Here is a 13,194-nt window from a genome sequence, read left to right as displayed (position 1 = left end):
AGTCTCCATCACCTGTACACATTTACAGCCTATGGAGGGTTTTCTGTGGATCTGTTTACATGGGGGAGTTGCGTGCGGATTTATGGGGCAAGTGACTCTTGGGTCATTTTAAGTCTTCAGCAACTGGAATTTTGTGGATGCTTTTAACTGTACTAGTTGAGAAGGGGGAAAGAAAAGACAAGACACTCATAGTTACGTGTCCAGGTGAACTACAGTGGCTCTAATATAAATCTATCCTAAGTGACCTTTGTGTTCTGAAGGAAAGGCAACAAAAGACCTCTTAGCCACAGAAATCAGAACACACACAAGAGCACCACAGTGATAGAAACCCCAGCTGGGCCAGCAAGTTCATGAGAGGACCACCCCCCACCCTCCAGGCCAGTCAAGGAAGATGGTGTTACAGGGCAAAGTAGTCCCTCAATAGAGTGGACTGGTTTACTTCTTGCCAAACAAGCATCCCTCGCAGCTGAATGTCAACCTCTCGCCCTCTGTCCTTTTGGTGGAACAGTGCTGTTTACTTAGCTGTGGGTTTGTAGATCTCTGCGGCAACCCTCTTTGGAGGAACAATGGCATGCTACTTACCTGGCACGCCAGGGGTGAGATGGTATCAGGAGGGCTGGGTTAGAAATACACACGGGCCACCTGAGAAACATTTGCTTGGCCAGAGAAGCATGTTTGGTGATGCTCACCGCACCCCTCATCTCACTCTTTTTAGACTTTTTTTTTAAAAATATGTATGGGTGTGACCTGCATATATATGCATATCATACGAGCGTTGATCTCCATGGAGACCAGAGGAGGGCATCAGATCCTCTGGAGTTAGAGTTACAGAGAGCTGTGAGATACATGGTGTGGGTGCCAGGAACCAAACCAGGGTCCTTTGCAAAAGCAGCAGGTGCTCTTAACCACCGAGTCATCTCTTCAGCCCCACCAGCTTTCCCTTTTGACTGGATGCCATTCTTGAAGCATCATCTAATTTTAGCACCTTGGTACCTCGAAAGTCCTGCCTACAAGCCACCTTCAGGGGCCCAGCATCCCACCAGCACATCCTATCTAAAGCAGGGGCCATCAAAGTCTTTTTCACAAACAATGAATGGGTGGCAAGCATTGTCATTCTCAGCTCTGCCGATCATCTCTGTTCAACCATCTACTCTGCCATCATCTACCAAAACTGCCCTAGACATTATGTAAATGAAGGAGTATGGGCAGATCCCAATAAAACTTTAGCTATGAATGCTGAAACTGGAATTTTATATAATTTGTATATATCACCAGATATATATTTTTCATCCATTTTAAGATGGATGAAAGTCTTTCTTAGCTTACAGTAAACACAAAAAGCAAGCAGGAGGTCCAATCAGGTCTACAGACCTTACTTTGTCACTGTTTGAGGTAAGCATGACAGAGCGAGTTCTCCCACTACCACACTCCCCGCCCAGGGGTTTGCTGTGGGCTTTGTAGGTTAGTGTTTGGAATCCGCCTCTCTTACTTGCAACCTGGGCTGCTCGTGGATGGTGACAACAACACATGAAATGTCTTCTGTATTTTGGCTCAGCCTAAAGGCAGCAAGAGGCCACTAAAGGACTGGGCTCCCGGGGAGAAGAGCTCATGGCAGGAAAGAGATTTCCTACTGCCTTCTCTGCAGTGATAACATGCACAGAGAAACTCACAAGTTTTCCCGTAGGAAAACAGCAAAGCAAGAGCTCCACATGAAGGGGCCACCCTAAGTCTGCATGGCCCTCCCTTCCAGCTGCCTTTTCCCACTGAACACTCGTCCAGAAGGTTGGGGATGTTGATACAGCGCTTATCTTGCAGGCAGAGGCCCTGGTTTATGCGGTCCACTCCCCAATACCACATAAACCAGGGATAGAGTTGTACACCTGCAATGCCAAGCCCTCAGGAGATAGAGGCAGAAAGATTAGAAGTTCAAGGTTACACAGGGGTGCAGGGTCAGCCTGGGAGGTATGAGGCCCTACGTTCAAAAAGAAAAGAAAAACAAACAAAACCAAGATACTCTTCTGTTAGCCAGGATTCAGAGACCTTCCCATAGAGAGAACAGTTCGTGGCAGGCTCTCCAAGCCCCGCCTCGCACATGGCAGTCTATCCACACAGCCGAGTCAGCGTCTGACTTGAAGTGTGTCGGGCTGCTTGATTCTTTAATGTAGAATTTCCCTTTGCCTTAGGTCCTCATTTTGGTTTGCTTATCACAATACCACCCCTGGAACTAGAGTCTTGCCCTAGAGAAACGTCAAGAAATGCAGTTCCCATCTGGTCGAGCTTTTAGACCATGGTATGAAAATCCATTCACCAGCTTGGTCTGTTTCATCCTCAAAGTGGAAAATGGTCCTTCAGAGACCTGGTGGAGCATCCATAGCCTGGCTATGTCGTAGAGATAATGCTTGTTTAAATGGTGAGCACAGCAGGCTGGCTGTTGTTCAAACATCATGATTACTGAAGATTTTGATCATTATTTTCAGTGATATAGAGCACAGTAAATGTTTGTGTTTGTTTTTCAGAAGAACCCACCTGGTAGCTCACTGGGTGAAGGCCCCAAATCTGATGACTGTGTGTGACCCCTGTTATCCATGTAAAGAAAAACCAGACTATCTCCACCAAGTTGTCCTTGAGCTTCACAAGTGTGCTATGGCATGTGCATGCCATACAGACATAAAAAGTAATAAACACATTTAAAAAAAGAGGATTGGGAAAGAGACATGGTCCTAGTCATATTCACAACCAACGAGCAGTAATAATGACACGCACACACATACACACACACACACATACACACACACACACTATATGTATATATATATATACACTTATTTTATCTTTATATTTATCTCAGTACCTGAAGAGAGAGAGAGAGAGAGGGAGGAAGAGAGAGAACAGCTAATATTTGAGTGCCATATAACAGGGATAATTTGGTTCATCCCATATAAAAATCGTATTTAACCCAAATTCCATTTGACATGGAGATCATTTATTACCCCATTTAGATATTAAGAAAACATTACTATTCTTTTTTATTTGGCTTGGTGTTTTTAACTAGTGTGTGTGTGTGTGTGTGTGTGTGTGTGTGTGTGTGCGTGCAACTACATATGTACATGTGCTACACATGTGGAGTGTAGGTCAGAGGACAACTTGAAGGACTCAGCTCTCTCCTTTCACCATGTAAGTCCTGGGGATTGAACTCGGGTTGTCAGGCTTGGTAGCAAGCGCCTTTACTCACTAAACCATCTTGTCAACCTTGGGTTTGTTTTGTTCTATTTTTGAGATAGGGCTTCTCTATGTGGGGTAGGCTGACCTCAATCTTGAGATAGTCTTACCTCAGCCTCCTACATGCTGGAATCATAGCAGTACACTGCCATTCTAAGCTCTTTCTTTATCGAATGATGTGTTCTGTCTCCTTCTAAGTACATCATGCTACAGATTTTGACTTGCAATGGATACAGGCAAAATTCACTTAAGTACACTCAACAAAGGAATTACAAGAGGACCAAGCGCCTGAACAGACATCCCCCAAAGGACACAGAGTTCTTTGTGGAGAAGCAAAGTCACTTGTCCACATACATGTTTTAAAATAAATACTCCATGGCCTGAGGCTCCACTTCGAAAATGTTTGACACTGACGGTCTATCTGTGCCTCTCATGACTCCTGAGTCAGAAGTGCAAAGCAATTTTGAGGCTCCCATTCAAAACTTCTCCCAAAACTCCAAGAAAATGGGAGCCAAAGGGGCCTTATTCAGAATAGCAGGTAAGAAGTGGAAGGTTTCCCCTGTCCCTGCCGGAATAGACTGCCAATTCCTTGAAGGTTTCCTAGGATGAAATGTGGGAGGAGATAAGCTCTGCTTTCATCTCTTAAAAACATCAATAAATAACTGAATAAATAGCATGAAAACACGGCTGGAGGGCCCCAGTGTGCATGCGCGAGCAATAGAACACTTATCAGTCCCTGCAGGCTGCTCAAGGTTGCCAGGCTGTATTTGGAAGAAAACTGGAGATTCGAGGTAGTGATGAAGCAGAAAATCTCTACCCATCATCAAGTGCAGGCTTCTTCCTTCATCTCTCAGCCGAGAGGACAAGGGTAGGATTGTTTGACATCTCAGTGGTGTGTGCCTTTGTTAGGAAGACATAGTCAAATGTCCACTCATCCCACATAGGACACCAAGAGACCACCAAGCATGGCTTGGTTAGCCACAAGCTACTAGGCATACTTACAGGAGCAGAATTGAACAGTTACATACCAGAGTGTAGGTGACCCCCAAACAGTTACATCATTGAAGTCACCCAGCATGGATAATGACTTCCCCCTATCTGCATGGACTATCCCCTTAAGCTAACCTTCTATATTCTATGAGCCCCAGCATCTCCCAAGACCCTGTGCATCTGAAACAGAACTACACACGGCTGGGAGAGAAGTGCAGAAAGGAGGGAGATAGGGGCTGGAAACTCAAGTGGGTGTCTCTGGGGGAAGTGGGGTATCCGTAACCCCTCTGGTTAAGGTGGTAATGACTGCTACATTCAGAAGACAAAATCAGCAACACTCAGTCTTTTCATTCCACGAGGACCCATAAGACCTCCTAATTGTCGAAGCTACTTTGTAAGTGTGGAAGGCAGGCCAATTCATCTGGAAGACACTGCCTTTCTCTAAAAAGCCCAAGAAGGTAGTCTACGCCTTTGACCCATGGTCTGAATAGTACCCACCTGCTCAGTTATGAAGTCCATAGGACAGACAATTCACACCTGGGAGTATGCAATAAAAATAGACAACAGCCAGTATTAGCAAGGATGTGGGAAAATTGGGATATTGTTAGTAGGAATGCAAAACAGGGTAACTGCTTAGGAAATGAGACGATAATTCCTCCAAAGTTTAGACACGGAGTTATCCTGTGACCCAGCCATTCTAACCCTAGGCATACACCCAAAAGAAATCAAAACACTTGATCCCTCTCTCTTAGTTAGGGTTTCTATTGCTGTGTAGAGACACCACGACCACAGCAACTTTTACAAAGGAAGCATTTAATTGAGATGAGGGCTTATGGTTCAGAGGGTCAGTCCCTTATCATCATGGCAGGGAGCATGGTGACTCGCAAGCAGACATGGTGCTGGAGCAGCAGCTGAGACTCCTATATCTTGCAGGGAATAGGAAATCAACGGAGACACTGGGCAGTCTCCCAAGCATAGGAAATCTCAAAACTCACCCCAACAACGACACACTTCCTCCAACAATACCATGCCCACGCCAATGAAGCCACACCTCCTAAAACTCTGAGATTCTGGGGGCCAATTACATTCAAACTATGACCCACCCTTGAGAAACCCTATAGATGGATGTTAAAAAGCAGGGTTATTCATTAGGTCCATTAGTAGATGAACAAAAACGTAATACACCCACATGACAGAATATCATTGGAAATAAAGATGGCACACTGATACACTGCGATATGGATGAACCACATGTTAAATAAATAGAACCAGACACGAAAGCCACCTGCTGCAGGACCCAATGTATGTGAATTGTCTCATCAGAGGACAGATGAGAATTGCTGGGAAGAAATCTGGGCAGTGATTACTCATGAGTACTGGGTTTCATTTTGGAAACTTGGAATTAAATCTGAGACATTCTGATATTAGATCATAGTGAAGGTTGTATGACACTGTGAGCATACTTCACAAGAACTACTAGCATGCATAAAGAATCCCCATGAGGAGGGCGGCCATCTGCCAGAGCTAAGCCTCTACAGGTCATCCTTATGGTAAGACCCATTATGGATGTCCAAGTAGAACCGGGGATTTGGGCCAGCACCACCAAGCTGTACAAAGCATACATACAAGTCGATTCAATCCCAGTTCACCTGCCACGTCTTTCTATGGCACCAGGCAGGCCACAGTCTTAGCTGTTTAAGCTATTTCCCACTTGGGTGACTCTTAGAAACCTGCAGTTCAGTTTCAAGTTTCTATCTGCACTACCTAAGCCCTTTGGAACCTTCTAGAAGCCTTCTATTAGCCAGGGCAAGCTGGAATCCCAAACTGTTGCTCTCAGAATGGTAGTTGGGTCTGTGAACCATAGCTGTGCACACATATGATACGGTGAATTTGTTTTCATTTCCTGAGTATGAGGTTCAAGACGATCTCCCAACATCAGACGTTGAGAAGTTCCCGGGGAAGAGGCTTGGCAGTGGATGAGAAGCCCTTTGTGCCCAAGGAATCCACAGAACTCCCCAAAGGGGCTGTCTTTGTAGCCTGACCCTCATCCTTCCTGTCCTATCGTAGGCCACAATTAGCTGGACTTCGAGGCAATCTTCTAAATGGGCCCCTCCTACCTGGAAACAACGGGGCCCAGGACACACCCAAAACATCTACCATCTTTTGGTTCTTCACAGATGAACTGATTTCACTGACAACCATCTACTTCTCAAAGCTTTCCTTCTGTCTAGGGTGGGGTGGTGTGGATGTGGCCCCAAACCCCAGGATTCTCATCAAGCTCTGTATATATTTCTTTGAGGTATTTTTTAAAATGGTATTTCCTATCTTCCCCTCCATGACAAATCTCTCAAAAATGAGTCTAAAACTAAAATCGCCAATAACTGCTTTAGGATTTCTGGCTGACCCAGCATGCCCTAGAACAGCCAAGAATGGCAGTTCTTTCACTGTTGAAAGTCATAGTGTCCTGTGAGGTATGGAAGGCTGATCTAGCCAGAGATAAATGAGCATTAGATCCTGTGCCTGAGTCTAAATACATGGGTAACACCATCCTGCCCCATGCTGAGGGCATCCAAAGGATGGAGATGGCCGGGCAGCAGCAGACCCACCTTACACCCGGGTGACTGTTTTCACATCCTTACTCTTTGAATGCTCTACTGGAGACAGAACCCAGGGCCTGAAGGTTGTAAACACCCTACCGCCGAGCTGCGCCCCAGCCCACACCCACGTGCTTCATCATCTTTCCTTACCCACATTCTTTTGGTGGGGTCATTACCTCGTTCCACTAGTAAGAAATTGAAACAAAACCTGATGCCACCTTCCTGGTGCCTAGTGAAACTCTGGCTTCACTCACGACCCAAACCCAACAGGAACAGCAGGACAGCACTGTTTAGTGACCCTCAACCCCGCACAACTGCAATGCCAGTGAAGAAGCAGCTCCTGAGCAATTATAATGGAGCCATATTGACCTCCACACACAGACAAGCAAAACACTCTTTCAAATTAGACCATCTCTCCACGCACCACAAGGACGGCAGCCTAGAAGGTTGCAGGTCCCAGGACCCAGACAGTCTAAGGATCTTGTCTTTGACACCTCCTCAACCTTAGGTCACCTTTAAGGTCTCTTCCACATTGCTTCTCTGGGAAGTATAAAGGACCCAGGAAGGAACCATGTCTCTTTCTGTTGAGGTGTCGGTGAGTAACCTAGCCAGGGTTGAGCCAAATTCTGATGTTCCATGGATCGACCTGCCCCAGGCACTGCTGTTCCCAGGCAACCCTGGTAAGTCACCTCGCTGTGTGGCCTTCCAGCTTTGCCTTTCCTGCATCCACAGCACCACGCACTCTGTCAACACCTCCGAGCACAGGAAACCATTGGGGAAGACACAAGTATTAAAAAAATAAGCTGCGTGACATTTATTTTGTCTTGTTAACATTAATATCTGTAGAAACATTTTTATTGTCAGTATAAAAATTAACAGGTTTTATTAAATACTTTCTCCAATTTCAAAACACATAAAAATCAGTGTAATCTGCATTCATGTCACATGACTGTAGCAAAGTGAGTGGGTGTCTCCAAAGCAGAACACAATACTTGAATACGGAAATCAACAATAACCGGTCTCTCGTCGGGTGCAGCTATCAGGCCAGCTCTTTGGGTGAGACGAAGGCGGAAGCCAGAAAGAAACCCTCTAAAAGAAGGAAGATGCTCCCAAACTCTCAACAGAGTAATACTGGGCTTTTGATATTCTGAGAGAATGGAGAGTCCCCAAAGGAGTTTCTGAGGCTGAAGAACCTGAAGCTGTTACTAAACCTCACGGAGGAGAGGTGAGGCTCACGTGACAAATGTGTAACTCAGGCAGAAGGCCAGCTGCCAGACAGAACCCACCCTGCTATCATTCCGATGGACGTCTGTTCCCAGAGAGTGGATTAAGGCATTTTGGGATGAGGACGCTGGTACCATTGGTCTTGGGAAGTCTGGGTAAATGTTACACGAGGGTGACAGAGCTTAACAGGTTTCTTGTAAGTGGGCATTGAGGTGGCTAAACATGATCATCGGACAGCAGAGTTGAAACACAGATAAGTCGAACACGTCACTTCCCCCCACATTAGTCATAGATGGTAAATATTTCTCTTCTTAAAGGATCCAATAGCCAGTTAAGTCCAAGCATAGATTAACTAGTCCTCTGTGCTGCCTGCATAGAAATGCCACTTAAATTACAAAAAAAAACTATAAATGATTAATCATTTCGTATATTACCAATTGGTTAATAAATTAATGTGACACCATTTTCCCTGAAAGCAAAAAGTATTTTCCCACCTCTGCTCGGTGAAAATTAAGAAATTCTAAGAACAGCATTTAGCAAATATCTATTTAAAAAAAGAGAGACCAATTTTCTAGGTGCATCAGGACATCCATTTAAAATCAATACAAAAAATAATTCCTTGTAAATATATAATATATATTTATACATAATTTGAATATATTTACATACATCCAGCACCTATACACTGCATTTGTGCTCTGTAAGTGTGTGCTGACATATATTTTCTCCAATTCTTACAAAATTAACAAGGAAGGCAGAACACGCGTCTGCCTTGAGTCCAACCGGGGCACAATCCAGGACACACGGTGGGTCAGAGAGGGCGGTGTGGTGGCTTGCAGCTGTCCACTTCTCAAGAAACATTCTTCCTCCCCTGGGAAGGTGACATGTTCCCAACTCTATAAATCTTTACACATGTGCCAAACATGCTTCCCATTATGTACTCCTCTGTTCCATATATACAAGTGGAGGTGTGTCACATGCTCTGGAGGCTCAGCCTCTCTGTTCAGTGTATGTAGGTTCCTGGTGACGTCCCATTTGGGGACAGGAAGACACGTTCGCTCATGTTTTAACACTGCCGTTTATGTGTGGATACTGAGGCAGGCAGGGTTCATAAGGCATGGGGTCTGGAGAAAACACAGAATCGTCCCCTGAAGAACAAGAGCTCCTTGTGTCGGGGTAACTAGGAGAATACTGTTCGAGAGGCTGAGTGAGGTCCAAATATTCCTGCAAGAAGGGAAGAGAAGAATCTCATTTCAAACAGGAGTTTCTGAGACATCTCTATCAGACTTGGGAAAGGCCAGGCTCACCCCACACTGCACAAAGACCTCCCCGAGACCTCAACTCCATTCACTGCAGGCTGCCCCAAACTTTTATAATAAACCACCAGCAAGTAGCCGACCACAAACACACCGTGAACTGCTGGTACTGGGCGGTCAGCTCTGCCCATAGGACCGAGGTGACCTACTGTAGCCCTCCTCACTAGAGCTCGGAGATGGAGTTCAAGATTCAGCGAAGCAGAAACACAACAGGACCCCTTTAAATAGCCAGGCCATGAATATGTATGTTCTGAATCACGTCCTACAGTTATCATTTCTAGGATCATTTGAGGGGAAGGCTCCTCCGTTCGTTGCATAATTTAACAGATGTAATTCATTACTCCCAGAAGCTCTCAGAGTTAACAATGTAAACAGGTTGGGGAAAGGCTTGGATACCCTCGTGAATGTTAAATCCATAATGGGCTGTTAAAGGAAAGTCTAGGAAAAGGGCTCCTCTGCCCCCCAAAGCAACTTTGGCTGTTGCCGAGGTCCCTCTGGCTCGCGCCCTTGTATGTTTCTGTTTGGCCCACGAACTAAGGCTACTTCTCAACATTAGTACATGCGTAGTAGAAAATCAAATTAAGAGTCATATCTCATGGCAGTCAATGACGTGAAATGATACAAATTTATATGAAATTATATAAATTTCCCCATTTCAGAGACCATAAAGTTTTAGTGGAAGACAGGCATTCATTTATTTACACAGAGTTGGGGCTGCTCTCATGCAGGGACAGCAGAGTTTCGACAGAGATCATATGGCCTTGAAGCTGAAAATGTTTACTCTCTGGCCCTTACAGAAAATACTAGACAACACTGGTCAGAAACCAGGAAAGATTTCTCTCTGTGTCTCTTCCTCAATGTGTCTTTCTCTGTCTCTCAGTGTGTCTTTGCATCTCTCTGTGTCTGTCTGTGTGTCTATGTGTCTCCTTCCTTCCTTCCTTGCTTCCTCCTTCCTTCCTTCTGTTTTGAGACATGGTCTCAAGAATTCAAGGTGTCCCCTTCCTTCCTTCCTTCCTTCCTTCCTTCCTTCCTTCCTTCCTTCCTTCCTTCCTTCCTTCCTTCCTTCCTTCCGTTTTGAGACATGGTCTCAAGAATTCCAGGCTGGCCACCAACCTGCTAAGTGTCTGAAGATGCCCTTGGACTCCTAATCCTCCCACATCTATCTCCCTGAGCGCTGGATCACAGGTGGGCACAATCACGCTCAGTTTACGTAGGGCTGGGGGATGGAGCCCGGGGCTGAGTGCATGCTAAGCAAGCACTCTTATCAACTGAGTTACATCCCCAGCCCTGAAAAGATTTCTAAACAGGGGCCTTTCTTGTCTCACTGCTTAATGGCACTGGCACAGTAGGGTAGCTTGGCTTACATACCCAGAAGCCAGCAACTCCTCTATGACATGTGGTTTTGCTGAGAGGGGGCAAAAAGCGCAGACTACAGCACAAACAGCCCCAGCGTTATCAGCAGAGAGTCCGTGGAATGTTGGCGACCGTACGGTTTAAAAGACAAAAAACCACCATAATTCATCACCAGGGCTGGCAAGAGAAAGAGTCGCCATCCCAGAAGGGGGATGTGTCGGCTCCAACAACATCAGCATTAACCGCACAACCAGAAACAAACACGCCTACCACATCAAAAGAGGACTTTTTGCTTACAATGATAAAAATGAAATTTTGTCCTAAATGGAACCATTTTTCTTGAGCATGTGGTAATGATTTTAAGAAGGAAAGAAACTTCGATTTTTATATCCGTTAGACAATATGGCACTCTGCTCTCTTATTTTAGGATACGCATATAAAGTTCAGTAGAAATGGGTCCCACTTAAAACATAAATATATCAATACACAGCATTGAGTACGGACCTGGGACCATTAAATGAAAACTTTAGTACCCTTCCCAGTTTCTAAATGAAGTTGTAACTATTCAGATCTGATAGGGGAAAAAAAAATCACTGGATTCCAAGCCTAGGGTTAAAGGAACTTAGGCTAGAAACAACAATTTTGGCAGGAGAAGAAAGTTGGGTTTTTTTTCCCTCCCCCCACCTTGAACTATTCCTTTCAACTTCTGAAGGTCAGCTGTGTTCATTTAAATGCAAGCTCCCCCTTCGTCCAGCACAAGCCACCGCCAAGAGCACAAGATAAAGTTGCCACAGGAAGGTTTTATATCTCTACATTCAACTTTTAAGTATTTGGGAGATATTAAAACTTTTTCTACTGTTGTGAAAACATCAACCTTTTTGTCATAAGGGAATATTGCTCGGCACCTTCAGGGAACATCTCAACATTCATTTCCAATTCCTAGCAGGTTTCCCTGGACTGTGAGGCTCGCTCAGCTTTTCTGCTTGTACAATATTCTTCCTAAAACCCTAGAGGTCATTCGGTTAATGTTGAAGCCAGAGACATGGCTGTATTTATACAAAGAGTAACAGAAAATGCTATCTTTGGTTGGTGTTAAATTATAAATACAAAAACTGAAATATTCTGGGTGTATTCACGTGTGTGGGTATACATGCATATGGAGGCTTTGTCTTACGGGACAGGATCTCTCGTTGGAGCTTGAAGTTTGCCTGTGAGGTTAGATTAGCTGACTATTGAGCCCCAGGGATTCACGTGTCTCTACCTCTCCAGTGCTGGGATTACAAGAGAACACCATCACACCAGGCTTCCGGTGAGAGTATGATGCTCGTGGGGCTATCACTCTACCCACAACTAGCTACCACCCCCCAACTCTGCCCCAGGGTAAATATTTTAACAACAGGCACCGTCAACTTAAAAATCCTCTAAGTCACTCATAACAGAATTATTACACACACATCAGCACATACACGATGTGTGACACACATGTCACACAGAAAGACCCAAGCCACATGTCTTTCCAGACAGGCTCACCCAGGGCAGTAGCACATGGAAACGACAGACTCTCACTGCCTTTCATCAAGCTGGTCAGCCCGTGAGCACAGACAGCATTCACACCAACCACCAGGACATAGAATCCAAGGCTCATATTACATACCAGTGCCTTCCGCACACACCAAAGCACTACCACAGAACATGTCCACCTCTTCCTCCCTCTACACACGCCACACACACTGGGTGACACGGCACCACCGGTTGCCATGAGGGCAACTCAGGAGGCCTCAGCCTCCAGCTTCATGAGTCAGAATTCTCAAAATTCAGTTCTGAGAAAAGAAAAAAAAAAAGCCCTGACTGAAAAGGAACACACAGTTTAACTCTGCTCGACCCTGCACAGAAACGATAAAAGTCACCACCGGCTCCAACAGGGGAGCTCGCATTTAACAAACGGGCACCTCCCAAGGCAAGCAGGGTCTCCAGGCTTCCGGAAGGAGGCTTTTACCTCGTTGGTTGTGAGAGTTAAAATCCGGTCCAAGTCTTCCACCAGCTGCTTGAATGTGGGTCTCTGAGAGGGTACGGCATGCCAGCAGTCCCTCATCATCATATACCTAGGAGACAGGGTTTCTCCGGTGAGTTGATGTCACTAAGGACTTGATATACAGACACAGATGGTTTTCACAGGGGCCATGGAGACATACTCTAAATAATGAAATCTAACTACACAAACACTAGCGTCACAGAAACTTTTCTGCAACCCAGAATGCTTTAGGAGGGCGACTCTGCATCCAAAAAGGGACATCTGTGTTTCTCTACTACCTCTGCGACAGTGTGACCGACCATGACGTCATCATACTTTGCAGCTCTCTCTAGAGAATGGAAGGAGACATGTTTGCAGTCTGTCTTCTCCCTCCCAAACACTCCCGCCTCAATTACACTTTGGTTTTTTTCCTTTTTTTTTAAAAGTCTGTTGACAAAAGTTCCTCAGTTTAAATAAATAAATA

General features: G+C 45.2%; 1 protein-coding gene across 9 annotated transcripts in view; it reads right to left on the bottom strand.

Moving 5' to 3' along the window:
- Nucleotides 1-7,613: 7,613 nt before the first annotated feature.
- Nucleotides 7,614-13,194, bottom strand: part of Fgfr2 (fibroblast growth factor receptor 2) — a 103,970-nt gene continuing 98,389 nt past the window's right edge. For all 9 annotated transcript variants that reach the window (XM_057777580.1, XM_057777582.1, XM_057777581.1 and 6 more), the window contains 2 exons: nt 12,696-12,801; nt 7,614-9,254 (listed from right to left, as the gene is read on the bottom strand). In XM_057777580.1, the coding sequence (XP_057633563.1) occupies nt 9,090-9,254; nt 12,696-12,801 (271 nt within the window). In that variant the 3' untranslated portion in view covers nt 7,614-9,089. The remainder of the gene's footprint in view (nt 9,255-12,695; nt 12,802-13,194) is intronic.

Source organism: Chionomys nivalis, chromosome 8 (assembly GCF_950005125.1).
Source record: "Chionomys nivalis chromosome 8, mChiNiv1.1, whole genome shotgun sequence".
Lineage (NCBI taxonomy): Eukaryota > Metazoa > Chordata > Mammalia > Rodentia > Cricetidae > Chionomys > Chionomys nivalis.
This window is presented reverse-complemented; position numbering and strand designations above follow the sequence as displayed.